At 47.3% G+C, this 27,306-nt stretch overlaps 1 protein-coding gene across 1 annotated transcript in view; it reads left to right on the plus strand.

The window, feature by feature from the left end:
* Positions 1–27,306, plus strand: part of Dpysl5 (dihydropyrimidinase like 5) — an 84,522-nt gene that overhangs the window by 37,118 nt on the left and 20,098 nt on the right. The window contains exons 3-5 of the mRNA XM_021163502.1: positions 25,575–25,733; positions 26,227–26,406; positions 27,131–27,199. Of these exons, the coding sequence (XP_021019161.1) occupies positions 25,575–25,733; positions 26,227–26,406; positions 27,131–27,199 (408 nt within the window). The remainder of the gene's footprint in view (positions 1–25,574; positions 25,734–26,226; positions 26,407–27,130; positions 27,200–27,306) is intronic.

A 27,306-nucleotide genomic window follows, 5' to 3' on the forward strand; every position in this document is an offset into this window, starting at 1 on the left:
CATGAGAGGATTGTTGCAAGTTTGAGACCAGACTAGGCTTCGTAGAATTGGGTCAGTATGGACTACATGGATAGAGACCTGTCTCTGAATGAATGAATGAATGAATGAATTAAAGCCAAATCAGTTGAGTCAATGGTTTTTAGTATATATGTGGTAGGTTGGTTTTGAGTACTTACCTAAGGTATTATATATAAAATACAGTAAGTCTTTCACTCAAAACTCTTCCCAAGTTGTTGACTAGTTGAGTGTCCTGGCTTTGTGGCACTCCACATAGAACTTATCCACCCTACTGTCAGCGAGCATCTGGCCCTTCCAATGAGAGGTCACTACAAATACTGTCGCTGTGGGTGTTTCTGTGACTGCCTTTTGGCGAGCACGTATAGACACAGCTCTGTGCATGTCCCTGGGGATGTAATTGTCAGGTCATGGCATGGTTCACAGACATGTTCAGTATTTGTAGATACTGCACAATAACTTCCAGACTGCTTAATACAACTTACACCCTGGCAGGTAGTATAGGGGGCGCAATGATTAACCTTGACATGGCTGATAACCATTCAAGTCAGCCTTGGGACCCATTCTGTAGTGTGCTCAGGCCTTGAACCAAAGATTATAGCTTGCTGTTTGCTGCCTCTGCTTTTGGAAGACCTTTAGTCCTGAGTCACATGCTACCCTGTCACTGTGCTTTCTACCAGCCTGGAAGAAGTCAGGCCAGCCTTCTCTGTCCTCTTTTCTACACTGTCTGTGGCAGGAGCCTCATTAGCTAGGATGACAGATTTTTTTCTCCCCTGAGAATTTTCAGCTCTTTACAATTGATGAAGAGTTCTGTGTGCAGGCTCACTATGCAAGGTGGAAGGGAACCCTTGATCTTTCCCAGGCTGCTCACCCATTAGGACAGAAAATACCAAAGAACAGCCAAAGACCCCTGTTGGATTAAAGGCCTCGGTTCTTCAGATGTGGGCCTCTGCTGACACCTTAACTCTGGGTAATGTATTTTTGGGAATTTAAATCATAAGTGCCCTTCCCCCAAGCCATCTTGGTTCCTGGTGACAGTGACACCTAAATGTGTGTGTGTGTGTGTGTGTGTGTGTGTGTGTGCGTGTGTGCATGTAGAGGGGGAGGACAACTCGGTATAATTGGTTCTCTCCTTCCATCTTTACATGGGCTCCAGGGATCGAACTTGCATTGCCAGGATTGCATGGCAAATACCTTTACCTGCTGACCCATCTCACTAGCCTCTAAATGAATAGCCCCAGCCTGCCTATTTTCTACCATTCAGGTAACAAATTCCCTGACCTCCTTAGAAGTTCTGCCTCAAGTCTCCCAAGAAGGGACTACCTCTCTGCGGTCTCCTTCACTTAGGCTCCACATCTGCCCTCCAGTTGCAGCTCCTACAGCAAACATTCTGATCTCCACTGGTCCCTGGTAGAAGAAATGCTCTCCTGTTGGTACTGGCTAATGGGGCCTGTGGGTCTTATGCAACTTTGACCTTCATGCAGAGGCTGTATGTACACTTGGGATGGATGCCAGGAATCTGCTTAGCTCTAATCAAAAAGGCCGATTGACTGTGAGGATCCGGGTTTATAATAGAATCGCAGTCCGGAAGAAAAGCTCCTAGTGATCCGCCAACAGAGAGGGAGGGATCAAGCTGCATCTCTCCCTGCTTGTCAGGCTGACCCACTTGGGTCTTAAACCCTGCACACCCAATGCATGCCCGCCTCAAAATTTTCATGCTTGATGTTTGGAGACAAGCCATCAGACTGGAGAAAAAAAAATAGTTGGAAATCTGGCTTTGCCAGGGGCATCTGGGTCTCCATTGTGCTGGGTCTGAAGGGAAATCTCTACAGCACTGTAGCAAGGCCGGTGGCAGGCTCTGCCTTGCTCCCCCACCCACAGCCCCATCACTCAATCCACTATTCTCCTGCCTGCCCCAGGAACCACCTGACCCCCTGCAACCCTCCCCCCACAGACTTCCCCTCTAGTACCAACGACTAGCAATAACAGAGATCCCATTCCTGAAGGCCATTTCCCCACTGTGGGGAGGCAGATGTAGGGAAAGAAACATCCAGCAACCCAGTTGTGTGGATTGAAGGTTAGGACTGTCCTCTTGTGAGTAACTCATATTGTGCCACCAAGACCAGTCACGTGGATGTTTGTTGTCGATCAGTGGTTTTCAGGCCAGGTGAAATAATCAGGATCATTTTTTTTTCTTTAATTAAAAGTGTGTATGTGTGTGTGTGTGTGTGTGTGTGTGTGTGTGTGTGTGTGTTCTACATGTGTGTCTGTAAGTCCTTTGGAACTGAAATTAAAAGTGGTTGTGAGCTGCCATTTGTGTACTGGGAATTGAACCTGGATCTTCTGAAAGAGCAGCTAGTGCTCTTAACCACTGAGCCACCTCCCCAAGCTGGTTGGTTAGTTTGTTTTTTGAGCAGGGTTCCTCTATGTAGTAAATCCGGCTGTCCTGGAACTCTTTCTGTAGACCACACTGGCCTCAAAATCATAGAGATCCATCTGCCTCTGCCTCTGCCTCTGCCTCTGCCTCTGCCTCTGCCTCTGCCTCTGCCTCTGCCTCTGCCTCTGCCTCTGCCTCTGCNGCCTCTGCCTCTGCCTCTGCCTCTGCCTCTGCCTCTGCCTCTGCCTCTGCCTCTGCCTCTGCCTCTGCCTCTGCCTCTGCCTCTGCCTCTGCTTCTGCCTCCCAAGTGCTGTAATTAAAGACATGTACCTCCTGTGTGCCTCTCATGCCTTCTCCAAAAAAAAAAAAAATAGTATAAGAACCAGAGCCTAGACTGAAAGTTTAGTCCTTGGAAGCAACTTTCATTAGGACCACTTGGGGAATTGTTAACAGATGCCAGTATCAGGCCCTATCCCAGACCAATTAAATCAGGTTTACCCTGTCCCTCATCTATATTTTGGTGCAGTGTATCCTGGTGATTCTAAGTGCTGGCAGGAAGACTGTTGGGGAACTTTCTTGGCTATCTGGAATGGCACTGTGCCTTGGCTGTGCTCTGATGCCCATCTGACTGGCCTCGCCTCAAGCGCCAAGGCTGACAGCTGAATTCCATTTGTTAGCATATCTCCTGCCAATCTTATCTGCATCTGTTTCTCCACTCACATTCCAGGCCCGTAGAGGGAGGTTTCCAAGCCCTAGCCTAAGCCTGCCATAGTATACTTTCTGCGCACCCCTGGCACCGTATTCTACCTTTCTATATGTCCTCTGCAGAAATCATTATAGAGAAGTGGGCAGCTTGTTAGAGTAGTCATCAAACAGAGTACTGGTGGGACTGGCCCTCTTCTAGGAGCCCCAGAGACAATTTCTTCCTGTGCCCATGGCTGTCAGGTCACAGAGGCCACCTCCCATGGAAAAGTCACCATCAAGAGGTTTTTACAACCGGCCTATGAGAAAGTGCCTGGCAGGCACTGAACAGGCTTAGGGACTTTTGAGTGGCGTAGACTAAAATGGCCTGTTATATTCTGCCTCCAGTGGGGAGGGTCCCTGCCCTGCCTTCCCATCTCCCACTACAGAGGATCCTATCTGGCAGGATCCTGAGAGATGCCAGGCCCTGAGGCTGAGCTGAACTCCTCTCGTGTTCAGCCTTGCCAGAAGCCTTCCCAAGGAACCCATTTACCCACTGGGTGGGCCGTTTCTGCCTCTGAAGTTTGGAATTAAACCTTTTTAAGTGTCTGCTTATTGCTGTTCTTCTTTTTCTTTAACTCTAGTTCCTGTCTAGTTCTGGCGAAAATAATGTTTCTCTAGTCTTTGAAGTGCTACAGTAATGCTTCCTACTGGTGCAGACCCAGACCCACGTGGCTTTGTTTATTAACTGATGTTCCTAAATTCACATATTTCCTTATCCCTGTGCAAATCTGGGAGAGACCTTTGGAGTCATGTAATTCCATTTCCCACTGACACAGGGACTGGGAGAAGGGGAAGGATTGCCACACACACACTTGCTCAGCTCCAAAGCTAACCAGAACAGACAGCCCTGGCTGTCCTGGAACTCAAAGTGTAAACCAAGCTAGCCTCAAACTCAGAGATCCACCTGCATCTGCCTCCCAAGTGCTGAAATTAAATGTGTGTGCCACTACACCTGGAATAATCAAGTGTTTTCTTTTTCCCACTAATGTTTTTAGGAACGCCTTAAACCACTGGTTCTCAACCGGTGGGTCAAACAACCCTTTCACAGGGACCACACATCAAATATCCTACATATCAGATATTTATATTATGATTCCTAATGGTAGCAAAATTACATTTATGAAATAGCTCTGAAATAATTTTATGGTTGGGGTCACCACAAGCATCAAACACTGCATTAAAGGGCTGCAGCATTAGGAAGGCTGAGAACTGCTGGTTTAAACCAGACATCTCTTTGAACAACCTTATAGTCTCTTAATTGATCACACACAAATAATTTCCTTGGAACTTCATGACTTTTAAATTGCCTGGACCACATAAGGATGTCACACAACTGAGAGATTTCAGGCACGCTGTGGAGCCCTCCACCCACCCAAGATGGCAGCCTAATGTATCCCTGTGTTCGGATCATGTGGATGTCAGCACTTTGGGGCAGGATGGTGCTTAGGGGATGCTAATGAGTTAGTACACAACAAATGCTTGAGACTGGACACACGTGAAATAAATGTTAGCCTCCGGGTAGGCTTGCTTCTTCTACGCTAGACCTTCTCCCAGTGTCTGCGGTTCCTTGAGGAAAGATCCATTTACTTTGGCTGCCTTACAACGGAAATGTTCTACAATCTTTTTTTGAGGATTTATTTTATTTTATTTGTGTGTGTGTGTGTGTGTGTGTGTGTGTGTGTGTGTGTGTAATACCCAAATGAAGCCAAAAGAGAGCACAGGATGCTCTGGAACTGAAATTACAGGTAGTTGTAAGCTACTGGTATGAGTGTCGAGTATTAAATGCAGTCCTCCTTGAGAGCAGCAAGCACTCTATGTAACTACAGAGCAGGTCTCTCTGGCCCCTCTTCTGCCCTTTTAAATATCCCCACTCATTGCCTGTGTCTCTTGCTCTGCCATCTTGGCTCCTTCACTGGCCTTCTTTGGGCAACATCCCAGCTCCTTTTCCTGGCTCAGTTGCTGCCACACAATGCTGCCCCCCTGGCTGCCTGCTGTCCCTGTGACCTGGCTGTACTGGTTGGGCTCAGCATAGCTCAGGCCCTGCTTTCTATTTTGCTGTCTCTGTACCTGGAAGAAATCCTTTCACCCTTTCCAGGAGGGGGCTGGTCTACTTGCAAGGAGTTATGCTAATTTTCTTCTGTGTAACTAATTACTGTATTGGTCTCCATTTACAATAACCATTCATCAGCTACTTGGTTGGTGGGAGGTTTGGGCACAGGTCCTCTGCCACCCACAGTGTCACAGGCTATCATCAAGGTGTCGCTGGAGCTTAAAAGGTGCTCTGCCAAGGTCTTATGCTAGTTGTGGGATCTCATTTATTGTGGCTGGAGAAGGCTGAGGTTCCTGTTCTTGTTGGTCTCAGCTCTCTAGAAGCTGGCAGCAATGCCACGCCTCACGCCTTACGCCCCACTCCGTCTTCAAAGCCACTCTCATCTCAAATCCCCCTTTCTCCTCAAATCCCCAGCCAAAACCTCTCTCATCAGGATAAGCCCTGACCTGAGATAGGTTCACCTAGTTAATTGAGGTCCACTTAAATAGCTGACTTCCTTTCTGGAAGACAGGGTGACATCTTCTTTGCTGGGTCCCTTCCTTCCGCCATAGAAGGGTGCGTGTGCCAAGGTGTGTATCACTGTGAGCGCAGTTATAATTCTCCCTGCCACAGGCATTACATACACAACCACAGCTCCCCTGTTGCCATTCTGCCCTCTGCTCACCAGTTTTGTTAACTACTTAAACTTTAAAGATGCTCTCCTTGTGCTGGGGAGACAGCACGGTGGATAAAGTCTGAAGACCTGAATCTGATCCTCACCCTCACATTAAACTTAGGCCCAGCAGCACACATTTGTAACCCAGTGCTGGGCTGAGTCAAATGTGCCCTGAGATGTTGCTGGCCAGGCCAGTCTATCCAAACTGCCAAGCTCCAGGGTTCAGTGAAGTGGGGTGACAAGCAGTGGAGAGAGACACTCAACATCAGCTTCTGGCCTCCACACCATGAGTGAGTGCACTGGTGCACACGCTTGTGCAAACACACTGGTGGACACACAAGCTTATAGATAAATAAGATTGTACAAATACATTTCAAAAATTTTTAATTAGATTTATTCATTCATCTCATCTCGGCCTTACAGCTAAGGTCAAGTGTAGATTTGTTCGTGTCTTTATGTGTGAGGGTTTTGCCTATATGTTTATTAGTGTACCACGTGCATGCCTGGTGCCAGGGAGGTGGGGTAGCAGAGAACACTGGATTCCTGGAACTGGAGTTGCAGGTTGGGAGTCACTATGGGGGTGCTGGGACTAGAAATCCAGTCTTCTGCAGAAGTAATCAGTGTATTTAACCCCTGAGACCTCCCTCCAGCCCCTAGCATATACATTTTTAAAGTGAAAAGCCACCCCACCCCTTCCCCAGGAGCCCCTCTCTGCCATGACCACATTCCGGCTTTAGTTACTGCTGGGGTTCCCCGATTGTCTAAAGCCTTGAGTTTACATTTCTAGACCTTCCTTCCAAATGCCTCACATCTGACCATGCCTTACCTGTCTGCCCCTCATGGCCAACTTCTTCCTGGCCATCTGTGGCACCTTCCTCAGTCCTTCCTGCAGTTCATTAGGTCCAGCCCGCTCCGCTCACATCTATAGTCATTTGCTATCCTGGGCGTTGAGATTGCCTCCTGAGTTAAGTTTGTCTTTCAGCCAGGTAGAAGGGACTCCGGGGGCCAGAGAGCATGGTTTATGTTTGGTCTGTGATTGCCCAAAGACTCACAGCTTTTACCACACAACAGACACCCACACAACAGCTGATTGTCAGCTCAGTGTAGTGGTTAAGAGCAGAGCGGAGGCAGGCTGCCGGAGATTCACAGACTGGGATCTGCACGAGTTAATGTCGCCTGGCTGTTCCACGTCCTCATCTGAAGATTTATGGTGGCCCTTCATTTACGTTTATTAAGTTACTATTTGTGAAGAACTTAAAAGAGCACTTGGTGCTTATTAAGCACTAAATAAGTATTTGTTGAATATATGTGTGTGTATATGGTGTGCTGATTGAAGGCAGAGCTTTGAAAACTGACTTGTGGCTGGGCAGGGGTGGTGCACGCCTTTAAATCCCAGCACTTGGGAAGCAGAGGCGAGTGGATCTCTTGAGTTTGAGGCCAGCCTGGTCTACAGAACAGGTTTCAGTACAGCTAGGGCTACACTGAGATGAAACCTTGTCTTGAAACATAAAACAAAACAAAAAAGAAAAAAAGAAAGAAAACCAGGTCACGGCAGCTCTCATGAGCATAGGCGATATCAGTTAGGAACTGAACATTTGGATTCCATTTGTGCTAGTACGGTGTTCTGTTTAACAAAACCTTGCTGGCAGTTTTCAGTCTGCCTGAACATTGATTGGCAGTCCAAAATGTAGTAAAGCTAGGTGGAGCCTTTGTAGTAAAGCTAGGTGGAGCCTTTGTAGAACAAGTGTGAGGGCGAGCTGTCAGTTCTTACAAAATTCTTACATCTATGGTTGGAAATTACCTCCTGTGCTGACCTCCTCGTTTCCAGAATAAAAAGTGTTTGCAGAAATGTTATCAGTACAGAGAGATAATTGCATCTTAAAGTCTGGAGATCAGAGGCAGCTTTAAAAGCTTTCAGACCCAATACAAGCGTTCCACTTGTGTGCTGCGATTTCCTTAATGACTGTAGATGAACGCTTTGCCATGCTCATCTGCCCATGTGGATCTTTGGTGACATGTCTTAAGGCTTTTGCCGGTTTTGACTGAGTCATCATCGGAGTGTGGTAATCAGGTGGCAAGGGTTGTTTATATGCTCTAGGGATGAGACCTCTGTTGGATATATGCTTTGTAAATATTTTTCTCAAATTGCTTACTTAATTTTAACAAACCTTGGGTGTGTCAGCCCTTGCCTTCTATCTTGCTTGAGACAGAGTCTTACTTGTCACCCTGGATGTTCTCAAGCTCGCTACATAGACCAGGCTGCCTTGGAACTCACAGGGATCCACCTGCCTTGGCCTCCCAGATGCTGGGATTAAAGCTGTGTACCACCATAGCTGGATGAAGGATTCTGCTGTCTCAGTCCCCATTTTTCCTGCATAAACATTAGGATTACAGATGTAACCGACTTCTGTGTGGGGCCTGGGATCCAAACTCAGGTCCTATGCTTGCACAGCAAGCCCCTTTCCTCATTAGCCATCTTCCAGGCCCCTCAACAATGACTTTTTAAATTTAAATCTTTTTTTTATATATATTTGAGTTCACTGTAGCTGTCTTCAGACACACCAGAAGAGGTCATCAGATCCCATTACAGATGGTTGTGAGCCACCATGTGGTTGACTGGGAATTGAACTCAGGACCTCTGGAAGAGCAGTCAGTGCTCTTAACTGCTGAGTCATCTCTCCAGCCCTCAACAATGACTTTTAAAGGGCAAATGCGTTTTATTTTGAAGTTCTTTGTGTTGATTTCATTTTCATCTTTATTTCTTTGTGATAAAATCAAGAAGTTTTTTTATAAAATCCACAGTCAGTAAGATTTTCTCCTATATATATTTTTGATGTGTTATTTTTATGTATATGGGTGTTTTCCTTGCATGTAACATATTTGTGCACCATATTCTTGCCTGGTGCTCAAAGAAGCCAAAAGAAGGCGTCAGATCCCCTGAGACTGGAGTTACAGATGGTTGTGAACCATGGCATGGTTGCTGGAAATTGAACCCCAGGTTCACTGGAAGAGCAGCCAGTGCTCTTTAACAGTTAAGCCATCTCTCCAGCCCTCCTGTATTTTCTTTTAGTCCATTTTCTGTTGCTTGAACTAAATGCCACAAACTCGGTAAAGATAGAGATGAGTTGGCTTGTGGAGGTGAGAAATTCCAAGCACGTGGCACTGAACTTCTTGCTACAACACAACATGGCAAAGCCATGGCATGGCCAGAGAGAGCACCAATCATGCACTGCTCATTCTTGGCCGTTTTAGAAAGCCACTGTTTTAATAGGGGGATCCTGTCTTCGTGGCTCCATTCAGTTCTGGTTTATTTCCCAGAAGCTCTACCTCCAAAACCATCAACTCAGGGATTACACTTGAAGCACAGTAACTTCCCTTTGAGACAGTCTTGAACTCTCAGTCTTCCTGCATCTGTCTTCTAAGTACTGGAATTATAGGTATGTACCAGTACATCTGATCAGCGTGTGGCTTTGGAGAGACACACTCAAGCCGTTACTGTTTTCTTCTCTAATTTTACCAGGAGGTCTGTAGCTATTTTAAGTTAGTTTTCTGCATAGCGCATCCAAGGCGGGGGTTGGTGTTTGGTTTTCTTACGTATGAATATCCAGGTGCTGCAGCACCACCTATGTAAGAGATTGTTTACTCCCTGTTAAAAGTCAGCTGATCATAGGTATTTTGGGGCTTTTTTTTCCCCCTGTTCCTTCACAAATTTGTCTCTCTAAATCAGAACCACACACCTGATTATAGCAGCTTTAAGTAAGTTCTTCAGAGCAGGTAGCACTAAAGTTTTCAACTATGGTCCTCATTTTCAAACTGGTCTCTGCCCATCAATGTACACAGAAGCCACCATTTTTACTGCAGGCCCTAAGCCAAAAACCCTTTAAGAACTGTGAACTGAGATTAATTTTTTCCTTTTCTTCCTTCCTTCCTTCCTTCCTTCCTTCCTTCCTTCCTTCCTTCCTTCTATTTTCTTTTTCTTTTCTTTCTTTTTTTTTTTTTTGACAAGGTCCCCTGTAGCTCAGGTTGGCTTTGAACCCACCATGTACCTGAGGATAACTTTGATCTTCTGATCCTTCTGCACATACCTCCAGATGCTAGGATTCAGGTGTGTGCCACCATGCTTGTTTTCCGTAGTGCTGGGCATCAAACTCAGGGCTCTGTTGTATACTGGGTAAGCTCCCTACCAACTGTACATTCCCAGACATTTTTTGTTTGTTTGTTTGTTTTTGGTTTTTCGAGACAGGGTTTCTCTGTGTAGCCCTGGTTGTCCTCACTCTGTAGACCAGGCTAGCCTCGAATTCAGAAATCCGCCTGTCTTTGCCTCCTGAGTGCTGGGATTAAAGGCATGCGCCACCACGCCCAGCTCCCAGACTTTTTTTAAGTCTCTCATGTTACTCAACAGGAAATAATATCTCTGGCGTGATTATAGATATTATATATCTATATAGGCATATATAGATAGATATAGATGCAAATGTATATATGGCCTTTGGATCACCTTCCAGTTTAAGTGTGAAAGCAAGACAGCAGCATGGGAGGGAAGGGGAAGCACTATATTCTCCATGTTCTGCACTCAGGGTCTGGGGGTTGACCACTGGGTTCTAAGCACTGTTAACTTTCCACCATCTCTCTCTCCCTCTCTCTTTTTTAAAGATTTATTTATTTATTATATATAAGTACACTGTAGCTGTCTTCAGACACTTTTTCTTCTCTCTCTGACCCCACTTGCTCTGGCTAGAAGATTTATTGTCTTATTATATGTAAGTATACTGTAGACACCCCAGAAGAGGGCATCAGATCTCATTATAGATGGTTGTGAGCCATCATGTGGTTGCTAGGATTTGAACTCAGGACCTTCGAAAAAGCAGTCACTACTCTTAAGCACTGAGCCATCTCTCCAGCCCTTCACCTTCTTTATAATAATTTTCCCACCAAACCTGGGCTGGCTTCTCTCTTCATGCTCACTGCTTGCCCCTCCCTCTTGCTTGCCAGACATAACACACTTGGACTTGTGTCTGTAATCTCTAGCCCCAGACCAGGTAGTCTGTTTTTGATGCCATGTAAAAACCAGTTAAAAATGAGATATATTCAGGACCAACAGACTGGGGACCCCAGACCCCTGCTAGCACTTGGATACATGTTGCTTTCCCCAAAACCTTTCTCTTGCTTTCCTTTGTACCCCCTTGCTTCCATAGTAGGGCCCCTGACCCATCTGAGCCAGCAGACTCTGACTTGCTGTTCAGAGTACCTCAGGCACCTGACTGAGTCTTCAGAAGGCAGCTCAGGCAGATCTTGCAATCTGTCCCTCCTTCCTAGGTGGAAGACTGGGTCTCAGAGGTTACATCATTTGCCAAGTTAATAAATGCAGGGCATGCTGAGTGGAATGGTGCGAACCCTTAATTCCAGCACTTGGGAGGCAGAGGCAGACAGATCTGAGTTTGAGGCCAGCCTGGTCTACAGAGTGAGTTCCAGGAGAGCCAGGGCTACACAGAAAAATCCTGCTTCAAAAAAACAACACACACACTGGCATGCACACACATACACATGCAGGGCACGCCTGTCATCCTCCCTTAACAGCTTCATAGTACTGTCGCCACTTGGCTGTGGGTCTAAATGGAGGCCCTGATATCATTGAGACAGACCCTGGGCAGAGAGCAAGTGGGGTTACATGCACTTCATTCTGGATTGCCTCTTCTCAGGCATTTGTGCACAGCTTGGACTTTTACAAAGCATCCATGTGGCCTGCTGGTTGGTAAACTTTCCCACTTTGAGATCAGAAGGGGCTTTGCTGAAGAGCAGGGTGACAAAGGTTCTCTGTGGAGCTCTACTTTAGAGCCGTTTCCACAGGCTTCTTGAGCACAGACAGCCATGATCCTTCTGCCGCACAACTCCCTTTGAGGATCATCTCCAGTCTCCATGGTAACCGCATGTCGGGGAGACAGTCTGCACGGGCTTTGTATTAAACACAATGAATTTAAATCGTGTGCTCGGCAGTGAGGCAGTGAAGATAATCATTCTGGATCAGGGAGAGGCCTCGGGCTCCTCATTTCATAAATTTAAATGTTGGTACGGTTCTTGATGTTAGCCTTGTAATTCAGGCGCCAGCCACACCCTCTTCTCTATGTCAGCTACAGCTAGGTCTAACTTCACTTGCAGTCTTTTCCATTCTTTGAATTTTGGAAGTGAGGAGCCCCTCAGTCATTCAGGGCCAGCCCAAGCTGAGGGATGACTAGGCTGGAAGGAGCCTGGGGCCGTGATCAGATGGTCTCATTCAGTTTGCCTGTGTGATGTCCTCTAAGCCCCACTAAAAAATAAGAGGTGTCACCCCTATCCTACAAGGATTTTTAAAAATTATGTTGGCAAGTATAGCTAACATAAATTTTCCCACTTTAACCATGTCTGGGTATAGGGTTCTGTGGGATTGGGCACCATTATTTGAGCACATTGCCCCCAATGTGTCCAGAGACTTTTGTCTGAGCTGCAGCTTCACAGCACTAAGTGCTCACCCATCTCCCTCTTTCCTCCCTGTACCCACCACCCTTTTCTGTCTCCACGAGTGTGACTGCTGGAGCCCTGCATTTGAATGGCACTAGACACTGTTGTTAGCGGCTACTTCTTTCACTTAGAATGCCTTCAGGGTCCATCCGTGTTGCAGTGTGTTGGAAGAATACTGCCCAGTATACATACAGCACACGGGCACACGGGCTTACCCACTCATCTGCAACTGCAGATGGACTTGGGCTGCCTCCACTTTTTAGCTATTATGAATGCTATGGACAGGAGTGTATGTGTGTCTGTTCAAGTCCACACTTGTAATTACAGAGCTTTTTCTTCTTCTTCTTCTTCAACTAGGTATGCAGTGCTGGCTGGCCTGGAATACACAATTGTGTGACAAAACACAATTGTGTTTCCTTGGGGAGACAACACACACATTCACTTACCTTAGAGAGAGATCCTAGGACAGACTAAAGTTTAGATACCACCAAAGCCCAACTTCATACCAGTGAGTTTTACTGGGGTTACTTACAGACGTGACTCAAAGACTGCTGCATCCCCAAAGCCCACTCCAGCCTGGGTGATAGCTCCCAAAGGGAACCTGGAGCATACTGCACAGCCTGCAGGCAGCTTCGCAGGTCAGTACCCGTTCCTGTGCCTCAGTTGCTCTAAACCAGGCACCTCAGCTGGTTTGTTTCCTCCAGGCAGCTCGTCTGATCTTAGTCTTCTTAGCAGCTTTGCTTGTCTGAGCATCTTCTTTGCAGCTTCTCCTGCTTCTCTGACAGGGAGGGGCCTAGTGACTTTGGTCAGTTTCAGGAACTTTCTGATGCTGTTTTGAGTGTTTTTTCACCTTTCTGTTTAAAGAGCTTCCTTACAGGTCGGAGTATTTCAATCTCCAGGAAACTGTTATAGAACAACTAAGTAGCCGAGGCTGGCCTCCAACTCACAGGAACCCACTTCTGTGGGAAGGTGTAACCACTACTCCCAGTTTACAGAACCTTAAAAAAGACAGACTATCTTTTATGTATTCTTTGGCAATCTCTTACTAGCACACAATGTATCTTGGTCATACTCACCCCAAGTCTTCTCCCTCCCCTTTCCCCACCTCTCAACTATCTCTCTCCCACCTTCATGACTTTTTTTTTAACAACTGGTTGAATCCAGTTGGTGCTGCCTGCTGGAATGTTGGCTGAGCTTGTCAGTCTGAGTGTGTGTAGGTTCCCACAGCTGCAGTGAGCTCATGAGGGTGACAGCCACACTGTGCCCAGAGGACAACATTTACAGCACCCCTCCCCATCTTCCAACTTTTTCTCTCTTTTCACACATTCTTCCACCGTGTTCCCTGAGCCTTGGGGGTGGGGAGTTGGGGAGTGAGTCAATACAGACGTCCCCTCTAGGCCTGAGTCACATATTTTCACTACTTTGGCCAGCTATAAGTATGGAGCCATTTTGAGGATTAAATATGATAGTTAAGAACACTCTACTGCACATAGTAGGCTGTCAGGAGTATTAAATGGGTTTTTTTTTCCCTTGAAGTTAAACCTAGGAGTTAATGTCATAGTGGGCTGATAACTTCAGTGAAGGTGATGACGTCATGCTACGCTAGTAACAAGCTGTGTCTGTCTACTTGATGCCTTGTGGAAATTCATTCATGCTGGGACTTAAAGGGAATGTCTTAACCATGAAAATATGTGTCATGAAAAACCATACATGCTTTTATATTCCTCCCACCAACTGAATTTCTAACTTCCAAAATTGGAAGAGGGAAAAAAAATCCCGTTAGGCCCACTGTGTACACTGCCTTGTTAGCAGTCTATTTTAAGCACACCCTCAAGGAACCCCTAAAGCTAGGGTGGGACAGCTTAAAGCTGAAGGCTCTCAGCGGCTGATTCAGCAAATAGTACCTCTTCTCAGTAGCGCAGGAGAGTGTAGGCTTGGGAGTATAAACACCTAGATTGCAGCCTGGCTAGCCTCTGGAAATCTGGGGTAATGACAGTGCCTGCCACGTGTGGTAGCAACAGGGAAGATGAAAGGGAGACCTACCCCTGAATCCATCCACGAGTGGAGCAATAACGGGCAGGGGCCCTGGGATGGTTTGGGGGAGCCCTCCAAGTGTGAGAACCTCAGACTTTGGAACCATCTTTGCCTGTGGGCTGTGCGGTATGTCTCGCCAGGCTCCTGCCAATGGTTCTACTGCCAGCCAACCTCTCTGCAGGCAACAGCCCCAGCTGGAGCCAGCCAGCTCCCTTTGTGTAGTGGAATTTGTGGTGGACAGGGAGGAGAATAGGAGCCCTTGTCCAGCCCCCTAACCAGTGCAGGGCCTGAACGCCCCACAGTACTCCTTATTAAAAGACAAAAGATGCTGGAAAGCTTGCGTTTCTTGGCCGAGCCTAGGATCTCCTTTAACTTTGCAGCGATCTGCTGCAAGCTATGGGTGTGCGCCTGCCAGCTGAACGCAAGTGCTCATGGTCTCTGAGTGACAGAGGCCTTGCTTTTTAACCTCCAAACTCTCTTAGAAGCCCCTGAGTCCAGAAATAGCAGTGCCTTGGTTTCTATAGCTTCGTGCCAGCTGAGGATGCTCAGGACTCCTCGAGGCTCCTCACGACTTCTTGGGGCTCCTCAGGGCTCCTCGGGACATCTCCGGATTTCTTGGAACTCCTCGGGGCTCCTTGGGGCTTCTCAGGGCTCCTCGGGACTCCTTGGGACTCCTCCGGGATGCTCGGGGCTCCTCGGGACTCTTTGATGCTCTTCAGGAATGCTTGGGGCTCCTCAGGACCCCTCGGGGATCCCTTGCTAGTCTCCCTCCAGTTTTGTCTTCACCTTTGACCCTATACTCTTTGGCTGTCTCTTGCGTCTAAAATCAGGCTGTCTTTTTCTTCTGAACCCAGTCTTTTCCCAGAAAAATCTATAACCAATGACTCTTGTTTAACTAAGTCTGACACCTGTGGGCTCCAACTCAGACCCCCCCCCCAAACCAGCCGAGATCCTCACTTGTAGCATCAGACATTCTTCAACCAGAGATACCACACCCACCCAGGCCTAAGCTTCCTTACCCAGTGTCTTAGATAGGGTTCCTATTGTATTGAAGAGACACCATGAGCAAGACAACTCTTATAAAGGAAAGCATTTAATTGGGGCTGGCTTACAGTTGAGAAGCTTAGTGCATTATTGTCATGGCAGGAAGCATGGTGGCATGCAGGCACCATGCATGGTGCTGGAGAGGAAGCTGAGAGTTCTACAGTCCTGCTCAGCAGGCAGCCAGAAGAGAAAATGAACCACTGGGCCTGGACTGAGCTTCTGATGCCTCAAAGTCCACCCCCTGTGACACACTTCCTCCACCAGGCCACACCTCCAGTAACACCACTCTTTATGAGTGAGTCTATGGGGGCCATTTTCACTCAGACCACCACACCTGAGAGCAGAGGACACCTCACCGCCATGGCTGAAGGTCTAATTCAGGCCTCTAGTTCCTTCCTTACTATCCTTGACTCTAGCCCCACACATCACCAATGCAATGCATTTGAGAGCACAGAGGGGTCTAGCGATAGACCCAGTGGTAGAGTGTCTGTCCAGACTGAATCTCTGAGTTCAGTCTGCAATGATTTATAAACCAGGTGAGGTGACATACATCTGTCACACTAGCACTAGAGAGGGAGAGGAGGGGGTTCAGAAGATCAGGGCACCTTCTGAATCAAATAAGTTTGTGGCCAGCCTGGGCTGGCTGTAGGAGACCCTGGTTGAAGTGAGGGGGGAAGTGCAAAAGACACCTTCAGCTCAAACCGAGTTTAACCTGCCCCCAGGGCCCCTCTTCACCGTGTCAGAGCTAGGTTTCTGCCTGGTTCCGAGACCCCTCTGAGGGTCAGTCATCATTCCTGCCTCTCTCCTTGGCCATCTCAGCCTGCTCTCCCTTGCCCAGGCCCTGGCTTTGGATGAGCCCTGGGATTACCTTGAAGTGAATTTTCATGTGCTATTCCCGGACCTCATCTTGGCTCACACCAGCTCTCAGGGGATTTGGCTTCACTCCCTGTTCTGCAGGGAAGTCTGTGCTGCCTCAGCCTTCTTGGTGGGTCTCTGATGGTCTCCTCCTGTATCCACAGCACCCCTCCCCCGAGATGGATGGCAATTAGTATCCCAGTCTAATAGCTATGAATAGAAATTTAGCTTCCTCATCTGACAGTAGGATAGTGCACCTTCTTCGTAGGGTGATTTCATACACAAGCAAGTACGTATAGTAATTGCGTCATTATGTTAGCATCAGCAGTTCTCACCTCCACCTGAACGCCCCTTTATCAGCTCTGTTATCTGAAGATTCCCTCCCTCTGCACATTTCACCCCTCCCCCATGTTTCAGCCGCTCAGTTCGCTCAGTTCGTTCCCCTCTCCCACTACTTAGTTTTACCCCGCTCCCCCTCCCCCGCACTGTCAAAGCTTGCTTCTTCAGGAAGCTTGCTTGCATACACCCTTTCCAGCCCAGTCCCAGAGTTCAGACTGGCCACCCCCACACTGCCAGAGTGACATTCTTTGTCTGATTGCCAAGGTCTTCCTCTGTCACTGGAGGCTGGCCAGCCGTGGCTGCGGACAACTTATAATCAAAACAGCCTCTTCCTGGGCAATAGACATGCCAAGGGATGGGAGGGAGCCCGGCGTTCTCTCTACAGGAGCTCCTAGGCCTACAGTCCCCGAGCCCCCTCATCACTATCTCCTGCATAAATACAAGTTGACAACCTTGCTAATTGCACGGAGTCCAGGCTAATCAAGGTTCATGCACTCGGTCCTAGTCAGACTTTCCAAACAGGTCCATCAGAACCCCTAACTTTGCTCTTCACACCACCCCCTACTCTGAGTGCCATGCCTGCCTTCCTGTTCCAGGGTGAGCTCCCCTCCTTACATCCTCTTCTGAACTCAGTGTTCTCTATCCTCCCTGAGGACATGGTCTTTCGATGGCTTGTGTTCCCATAGTATCCGGAAGTCATTTCTGTTGGGAATGAGCATCTCCCCCTCGTCCTGTCTGCCAATTGGACTCTGCTCCATACGATATGTCTGTTCTTACTTCTGAGGCCCCAGCTACACAGCACAGAGGACAGGTGCCGCTGCTCCAAAGTCACTGCTGCCCACAGGCGGCTTACTGAGCCCCTCCTGTGCAGGCACAGAGCTGGGCACTTGATATGCACAGTGTCACTTAATTCATTTTCCCTACAATAGTGCATTATGTGTGGTCAGCCTTGACAGCAAGCACGTAAGCCCCCTCCACCATCTCTCCAGCCCCACCTCTTTTTTTTAAAAAATATTTATTTATTTATATATTTATTATATGTAAGTACACTGTAGCTGCCTTCAGACACTCCAGAAGAGGGCATCAGATTTCGTTACGGATGGTTGTGAGCCACCATGTGGTTGCTGGAATTTGAACTCAGGACCTTTGGAAGAGCAGTCGGCGCTCTTAACCGCTGAGCCATCTCACCAGCCCCAGCCCCACCTCTTAATTCTCACAGTCACACACAAAGGCTGTATTCCTACCTCCAGGTGTAAATTGAGTTCAGAGTGATTAAATAATGCTCAAGGTCTAACAGCTACTACGTTACAGAAGGGGTGTGTTGTATTGGAAGTTGGGGGCAAAGAAAGCCAAAAGAGATGAAATTTGTTTGTTTGTTTGCTTGTAGAAGGATTTCTCTCTGTAGCCCTGGCTGCCTTGGAATCACTCTGTAGACCAGGCTGGCTTTAAACTCAGAGATCACCTGCCTCTGCCTCCCGTGTACTGGGATTAAGGGTGTGCGCCACCAGAGCTTAGCTGAGAAGAAAAATTTTAAAGTAGAAAAGTAAAGCAAAAAGAAAGTCGGAGTTGCAAATAGTCCAAGCCAGTCCTAAATGTACTATTTAGCCAAGGCTGTCCTTGAAGTCTTCCCCATCGCCCTGTCTCCACCTCCTGCTTACTTAGGCAGAGCGCAAACATACGCCTGCCTCTGAAACTAGGGTTTAAGCCTCCAGATGTCCCCATCCCCTCAGACACCCCCCCCCAAGTTTGATTCTTGTCCAGGTAGTGTTTGTCTATGAGTCTAGCATTTGTGTCCTTGAAGTGTCTGGCACACGTGTGGGAAAGTGTTGTCCCTGAAGTGTGTTGTGAATTGAACGTGGCCTGTTTTCCCGTGAAGAACACTGAACAACTGAGGTGTGAGTTTCAGATAGAGGAACTTTCTGGATGTGTACCCCAGGTCGTGACGTGATCTACCGAGTGAGCTTTAGGACAGCCAGAGCTCCGCAGACAGACAGACAGATACAGTGCAGGGGAGGAGCTGGTTTCCAAGAAGGCCAGAGAGTACAGTGAGCCTTAGCCAACTGTGAGTGTGAGGGGTGTTACCCCAGTGAGATAGAGACCCAACTGTGAGCGTGAGGGGTGTTACCCCAAGTGAGATGGAAACCTCTGAGCTGGTGAGTTTTTCAGTACTTAGAATGTGAATTTTTTTAAAAAAAGATGATTTTAATTTGAAAAGAAAAAATAATTCAGCGATTCTTGGAGACGCAGACCCACGTGAACAAGTGATGGCTTTAGCAACTGCTTGACGATAAGTTCCCAGTGCAGCTGGGGTGCTCTGTGTAGTGTTGCTTTCATGAAATACTGGAGGCTGCACAAGTTATGCTCAAAAGAGGCTTGGCTTGGCTTATGATTCTGAAGGTCCAAGGCCAAGGGGCTGCATCTGGTGGTGACCTTCTTGTCAGCAGTGTCCTGAGAGACTACAGTGTCACACAGTAAAGGACATCGAATACAAATCTTTGGTGACATATTCTCTCTTTTTTCTCCCCATAGGACCATCAATATTAAATGATGAGGCCACACTCCAGGACCTTGCCTTAATCCCCTCCCAAAGCCCTCTCTCTACACTTGATAACGGGAACGTTTCTACCCTTTCCAGATCTCTCAGTGGGGATTATATCGTAACACACAAGCCACTAGGAAGTGATGTTCAAATTATATCCAAGCCATAAAAACATTGGATACTTGTCATCTGAATCTCAGTGTTAGCTCCCTTTAAAGTGAGCTTTTCTCAGGCCGTACATCTTCATAGGAGAATCTGAACTGTTGGCTTGCACACACACGCTGTGAGCCTGCACCCATGAGTATATGCTCTAGAGACAACCATGGATTGGCTCTGCCCATGTGCCTTCTTGACAGCAGGAGACGTTTTTGCCTGGACCTGTTAATACTTGGTCTTGGAGCAAAACACCCACATTGACTGGGGAAGCATTGTGAGAGGGGTGTTGGAGGCATCACTGTAGGAAACAGGGAGACAGTAAGATCTGTAGCAATGTGAGACAGTAAGAGAATGACCCCTTAAAGCCCTTTGTCCTGATAAAGCTAAGAAGAACCAATACATTGTTCCCTCCTATCTAAGTGACCGTAGTACCGACACGGTTTGCTGAGTAGGTGTCTGGTGAGCATGCAGATACCTGCATTTCCCCAGTCGATGGTCTGATGGAATGGACTTCTGAACTCCATAGATGACATGCATAAAAGGTAGAATTTTAGGGTAGGTTCCTGCTCTCGGCTGAGACCATGCCTGGAAACTGTGTTGTCAAGTGGATTATCATTAAGTATGATTGGTCGTTTTTTGTTTTTGTTTTTAGATTTATTTATTTATTTTATGTATATGAGTACACTGTAGCTGTCTTCAGACACACCAGAAGAGGGCATCAGATCTCATTGCAGATGGTTGTGAGCCACCATGTGGTTGCTGGGATTTGAACTCAGGACCTCTGGAAGAGCAGTCAGTGCTCTTACCCGCTGAGCCATCTCTCCAGCCCCATGAATGGTGTTTTTAATAAGGGCGGCATTCCTGGGCATCACATAAAATCCAGATCAGCCCAACAGTATGTCATACATGTCAAAAACAAAATATCAGTAGCCTTATTGAAGTAGTAAAATTAATGTTTCAAGCCCAGCCAGATGTGCACAGTGATGTATTGTGACTACTGGTTAGATACGTGGTTTTGTGTCCACGTTAATTGATAGAGAAGTGAAATCCAGGTCCTGTTTGGGAGTTTGGGGGGGGAGCATGCTTCTACAAGAGCTTCTGCATGTGCAAGTGTGTGTGTGTGTGTGTGTGTGTGTGTGTGTGTTTGTGTGTGTAAAAGAAGACAAGGTTTGGATTGCTAGATGGATAATTTTGGTCAGCCACCAAGTTCAATGAGGTCCTGGTGGGTTCAGCTCTTTCCTGATCAGGCCTGGGGTTGTTGTTGGAGGTCTGCATGAGCAGGCTCCATGACGCTGCACTTCTTCTTCCTGCCAGTGTGCACTGAGCGTGGGCTCTGTTCATACATGCATGAGGATGTTCAGGCGTGAGGTGAAGCAGTTATTGTAGCCAAAGACTACGGACAGCTTGATAGTGTCATGTACCGTTTTAAAATTCACTAGATAAACAGAGCAGTATGTCAGCCTCAGAGCAGGGAAGGGAGGGAGTAACATGGGGCATGCCAGAGTTAATATTTCATTTAGAAAGTACCTCAGGCTGGAGAGACACTCACCAACCAAGTCACTTGCCAGTGCGAGGCTTGGAGCTCAGCTCCCCCAAACCACAGGAAAGCCAGATGGGTGTGTCAGCTCTCCCACATTCTCAGCATTTGAGAAATGCAGTGACAAGAAACCCTGGGGCAAGCTGGTTAGGTCGACTAGTCAATCAGTGAGCCCCCAGCTCAGCTAGAGACTGCCTCAGGAAATACCATGGGGAGCAATTAAGGAAGAGACTTAACTGATGTGAGCCTGTGGCTTCCACATGCAGCCACATATATGCAAATATACATCAGAACATGCAGAAAAACACATGAGAATACATACAGATGAACAGGAAGGCACACATATGAAAACGCACATGTCTGAACATGCAGACATACATATACATACCTAAATATGCAAAGAAAAAAACCTCATCTGGGGGCGTATCTCAGTGGTAAAGCAAGGATTTAACATATGAGCCCCTGGATTCAGCCTCTCAGACAGCCCCCCCACAAAACAGTATTTTTCTTTATGTTACGTGCATTGATGTTTTGCCTGCATGTATGTCCGGGTGAGGGTGTTGGGTCTTGGAATTACTAGATAGTTGTGAGCTGCCAGTGGATGCTGGGAATTGAACCCAGGACCTCTGGAAGAGCAGTCAGTGCTCTTAACCACTGAGACATCTCTCTAGCCCCACAAAACAGTATTTTAATAAAAACAAAAAGTTTAAAATATCTGAACCAAAAAAGTAAAAATTAATATCTGATAAGTGTGTGCGGCAGGTCGCATGAGCTTTTTTTTTTTTTTTAAATCTTCTGTGCCTTTACTCTGCATCTGAAATCTATAACTGTAACATCTTTTACACGTGGAAATATAGCTAACTAAATTTAGTTTTAGCTTTTTTCCAGGCTTATTTGTGTAGTGCATAGTATAAAAATGACATTGCTTTCAGCGTATGTTGTAAAATTAGTATACTAATTAATTAATATAATAAATTTTAGAAAATAAGAAAACAACTCAGGACCAGTCACTTCAAAACAGCCGTCAATCACGTACTTGGCATTCTTCCTCCTGTGTTGCTTGTGTGTGATTTAACAGAGCTCCAAGTGTCTTAGGAACTCGCTGAATCTGTTCTTCAGTCACGGCAGCGTTGCCCTGTTACGTTCGACTTAGCCCCTGGGCTGGCTAGTGTCTTTTTTACTTGACATAAATAAGCTAGACTCCTTTGGGAAATGTCCTGCCAGACTGGCCAGTGGGCAAGCCTGTGGGGCATTTTCTTGATTACTGGTTGGATGTGGGGGGCCCATGCCACTGTGGGTGGTGTTTCCCCTGGGCAGGTAGTCTTGAGGGTGTATTAGAAGCAGGTTGAGCAAGCCATGAGGAGCCAGAGTGGCCTGTATGGAATTCCTGCCCCTACTTCCTTTGTTTGAGGATGGACTGATGTGGAAGCCTTCCCTCCTCCGGCCACCTTTGCTCCTGTGTTTCATCCCAGCCATAGAAGCCCTAAAACAGCCTCCTAGAGCACTGTGTTGTGTGCTACTACCGTCAGCTCACCTAAGTAAAAGGTGGTGGTCTAAGTAGTCACGACGTGTGGCAGGCCCACAGCCACTCATCCTTAAACACGTCCTCCTTAAACATCAGGGACAAGACAGGACAGTGCATTGCTCTGCTGCTGACCTGTGCAAGGCTTTCCTGTGGGGTGACGATAAGAAGATCTGTCACGTCTGTGATGTTCTCGTGTTCACAGAGCCGGCAGCTGGTGGGAGGAGGATTTGCTGAGCCTATGAACTCTGGTTTGGAGGCCCAGAGTCGCAGTGGTATTAATAGTAATGTGTGCTCTTCTGAGCTCCACAGCTGTGGCTCTACAGGTACAGATGCACATGTGTGGGGCTGCATGTATAGCTGCAGAGGGGGCTTGTGGCTGCTCCTGGGTAACAGCCAGTAAGATGGGGAATTCAAGACCGCTGCTCAGCATGCTTTCCAGAACTCTTCAGTTCCTATGGCTAGGCTCCAGAGGATGCTGCTTGGCGCTTCTGATAGCCTGTACTGATTCCCCACCAGTCTCAGAAGCTGTGTCAGCCTCGAGTCCCCTAACCTATACCCAGACCACTGTTGGTCTCTGGAATTCCCTGCCTAAAAGCCAGGAGCCCTTCCAGGATCCACACAAGGCTGGACCTCTCTTCTTAGTGATCCAAACACAAATGTGCACACACTAGGTCCAAGGCATTTTGTAGCAGTGGACAGAGTTTGGATCTGTGTGCTCAGCATGCATCCAGGGTGGAAGTAGGGGTAGGGCGGGCTCCAGGGGAAGCCAGTTTCTCTGCACTGTAGCTCCGTTTCAGGGGAAGATAACGATTTATTAGCTCGATCTGTACTGGCGAGTATTTGGAGATTAATACTCCAAATTGTTAAATGAATTGTCTTTTCTACCCTTGCCTTGGGGTACTGGGCGTTAAAAATAGTTCCAGGTCCTTTATCATTAGAGTCTCCACGGGTCCCCTCTTTTCTACCGACAGCTGCCGCTGTGCTGAGAGGCACAAAGAACAGCAACTGAGAGCCAAAGAACTGAACAGTTTAGGCTATGCACTGCTAGTAAATCAGACTCCCCCATGTGCACGCGGACAGGGCAAAACAGAGCACATCCACCTGCTGTAAGGATGAATCAGCCTCGCAGGCTCCAGCGGAACCGGGAACAGAAGCCAGCTAGTAAACTACAATCTGCGCAGCCCCAGCTCCAGCCCCACCCACACGCCTACATGTATTACACGGAGCTACCGCCCTCTGTTGGCTGCATTTAAGCAATGCAAGAAGCCAGGCCATCCGGGCTCTGAGATTTTTTTCCTTCTTAATTGTGGTTTGGCTGCTTGACTCATTTTCGCGGCCTTAGTCTCCAGGAGTGTCTCTGGTTTGTGATTAGGGAATTTGACTTTATGGAGAAGACGGCTTCATCGGGCTTTTTTCCTCCAGTGGAAAGCAGAATGAATCAGGATATTTATTTTATTTATATGGGTACATTGTAGCTGTCTTCAGACACACAAGGCGAGGGAATCAGATCCCATTACAGATGGTTATGAGCCACCATGTGGGTGCTGGGAATCGAACTCAGGACCTCTGGAAGAGTAGTCAGTGCTCTTAATCTCTGAGCCATCTCTCCAACCCCAAATCAGGATAATTAATCAGAAGGCTACTTTACCATTCTTAGTGATACTTGGCTCTCTCTTCCAACACATGTGAAGCTATCCCACACGTGAAGACCCCTCTCTCGGTTATTTTAATCTTAACAACCCGGTTTTATTTGGGAACAGCACATTGACCTGACCTTTGGGTAATGTCACTTTGGACGATCACAAAAGTTACCTGTTCAAATAAATCGAATTTGACTCCCAGAACCCAGCCTGGAGAGACAGAGTCAGGAGACCCCAGAGCAAGCAGGCTATGCAGACTGACTATATCAGTGAGCTCTCGGTTTGATCGAGACACCTTGCTTAGTGTTAAGATGGAAGAGCAATTGAGAATAATTCCCAACATCCACCTTGAGCTTCCTCCACATGCATATCCCTGTGCATGCACACACACACACACACACACACACACACACACACACACTTTACATACATGCAAACACATATACACATGCACAAATATACACAAGATGGGGAGAAAAACCTTTTTAAAGTAATATCTTGGGGAGCCTGTGAATTCAGTCATGCATCTAAAAGTGCTCTATCCCAGATAAGACAAATTATGCTCATGAACTCAGGGAGGGGACATGAGGACAAAGGGGCTGATATGGAAGATGCGGGTGAATTTTTTTTGGACAACTCTCACACCAAAACAGTACTTTACTTTGTGAATTTGACCGACTTATTATTATTTTTTTATTATTATTATTTTGTTTTGTTTTGTTTTGTTTTGTTTGAGACAGGGTTTCTCTGTGTAGTCCTGGCTGTCCTGGAACTCACTCTGTAGACCAGGCTGGCCTCAAACTCAGAAATCCACCTGCCTCTGCCTCCCGAGTGCTGGGATTAAAGGCGTGCGCCACCACTGCCCAGCCCAACCCATTTATTATTATTCCCAAGTTAAGTAAAACTGCTTCATAAGAAGTGACAGAAAAGCTGGTCAGTGGTGGCGCACGCCTTTAACCCCAGCCCTCATCAGGCAGAGGCAGGTGGATCTCTGTGAGTTTGAGACTAGCTTGGTCTACAGAGTAAGTTCCAGGACTGCCAGGGCTACACAGAGAAACCCTGTCTGGGTAAATACACAAACAAAAACAAGTGAGAGAACAACATCTTTAAAATTCCCTATTAAAGCACGCAGTGCTTTACTGCATGTCTGTAGCTAGCTCACCATATTTTCCATGTGAACACTTGATTAGGCTTCCCACTGTAACAGGTATATACAAACAAATCCTTGGGCCTTTGATTTTGTTGTCTATATACTGGAGTTAGCCAAAAATCACTTAGAGGGAGATCTCACTGGGAAGGTAATAGCCATGCTTGGGCTCCCCAATATGCTAAGTGCTTTTTCCAAAGACCCAAGCTAGAACCCCACATGAGGAAGAAGCAGGTTTATTTGTTGAACCCAGAGTTCTAAAGAAGATCATGTCACAGCTCTGACCCTCCCCTGGGCAGGCCTTACTGGGTTTGATCATCCATGGTTGTTCTGGGTGCACCTGAACACTGTGCATCATCATGATGGCGACTTAAGTGCAGGCAGGGCTGTGACAAGACCACCTTCCCTCCCTCTTCCTTCAGGCGGCCCTCGTTGGAGGCACCACCATGATCATCGGTCACGTCCTGCCAGACAAGGAGACCTCCCTCGTGGAAGCCTATGAGAAGTGCAGGGCTCTAGCTGACCCCAAGGTCTGCTGTGACTATGCCCTCCATGTGGGGATCACCTGGTGGGCACCCAAGGTAACAGTACTGATGGGACCCCCCCACACATCAAGAAGGCACCAGAGGGCTGGTGTCCAAACAGGTGTGTGACTGAGCTGGCTGGGGCCTGAAGCTGTTTTGTATGCAGGAACCCTCACCCATCACCACTCCAGCTTCCCCAGGTCTCAAACAAAACATTTAGGAGTCCCTGAAGATGGTGGGCAGACCTATCCCACCTAAGAGCCCATTTCTCAGCATACACAGTAAGCATCAATTGCAACAGAGTCCAAGGCCTTGGGCCAGACTCGGGAGCACTGCGGTGCTCAGGATATCCCGATGAGGTACCAGGAACATCTAGTGGGCAGTACTGCTGAATGGTCAGCTCAGGCAGAGAGCTGTGGCCTGTGTGTACTGGGAATTCACAGCACCAACCTGAGACCCGAGACACAGTTGGTCACAGCCTGCCCCATCTCTCCACTGGGCCAGCACCTGCTTGTTTTACTGGACACTGACTTTGCATTTTGTTCTCCAGGTGAAAGCAGAAATGGAGACACTGGTGCGGGAGAAGGGGGTGAACTCCTTCCAGATGTTCATGACCTACAAGGACTTGTACATGCTTCGAGACAGTGAGCTGTACCAAGTGTTTCATGCCTGCAGGGACATCGGGGCGATCCCCCGGGTCCACGCTGAAAATGGGGAGCTCGTGGCTGAGGCAAGTCTGCAACTGGGGTCGTTGTGTGGGGGTAGAGCCAATGGATACTGCCTATCACTGTCCTTCAAGGGTCACTTCAAGGGTCACTTAAACCAAGTAGTAAAACAAAACGCTGTGAGGTGTGGACATCTGGGGTACCAAATCTTGGTCTGAAATACAAACTTTATATATATATTTTTTTTTCAAGAGGTTCCTAAGTCTTAGATGATAATTGTGAATATTATGATAAATTCTATTATAGCAAAATAATTTAGAACATCTCTTGAGAATATTTTTTGAAAAGAACCATGCAAAATAAACAGCAGTGCTCCATTTCCCCGCCTCTCTGTCAGAACTGTTATGCCATAAACATCTGTTCTCTGGTACAAAGGATGGACCCCTTGATTGTCTTGGGTGGAAGCTAGTCCTAGGAGTCGCTGATACCAGATATCTGTTGAGCTTTCCAGAGAATCAGCTATAACTTTTAATAAACTGACTAGTGGTGTTTGTCTTTGGTGCCTGCTGGCTATTGCTTGATGACTGGACTGTATTTTAAGAATAAGAGATATCGCACAGTCCTTAAGAAATGAGAAGAGAATCAGATGTTTCCTACATGAGGCCCCAGCTCCTCCTTTGGAAAATGTACATTGCAGAAAGAGGCTTAGGAGCACCCTTGACTGGCCCTGAGGTTGGGGAGTTTCTTGTACCTCTGTAATTCTGTTGTCTTTCCCCCACTGTTATCCAGGGTGCTAAGGAGGCTCTAGACTTGGGTATCACAGGCCCAGAAGGAATCGAGATCAGCCATCCAGAGGAGGTAGGAGAAACTTCCTGTGTCCACCGTCAGCTTCTTTACGCTCAAGTAGACTTCCTGTATTTGTTAGCTTTCTGTCACTGAAAATAAGGCTAAGAGGGAAAAAAATT

Source organism: Mus caroli, chromosome 5, assembly GCF_900094665.2.
Source record: "Mus caroli chromosome 5, CAROLI_EIJ_v1.1, whole genome shotgun sequence".
NCBI lineage: Eukaryota > Metazoa > Chordata > Mammalia > Rodentia > Muridae > Mus > Mus caroli.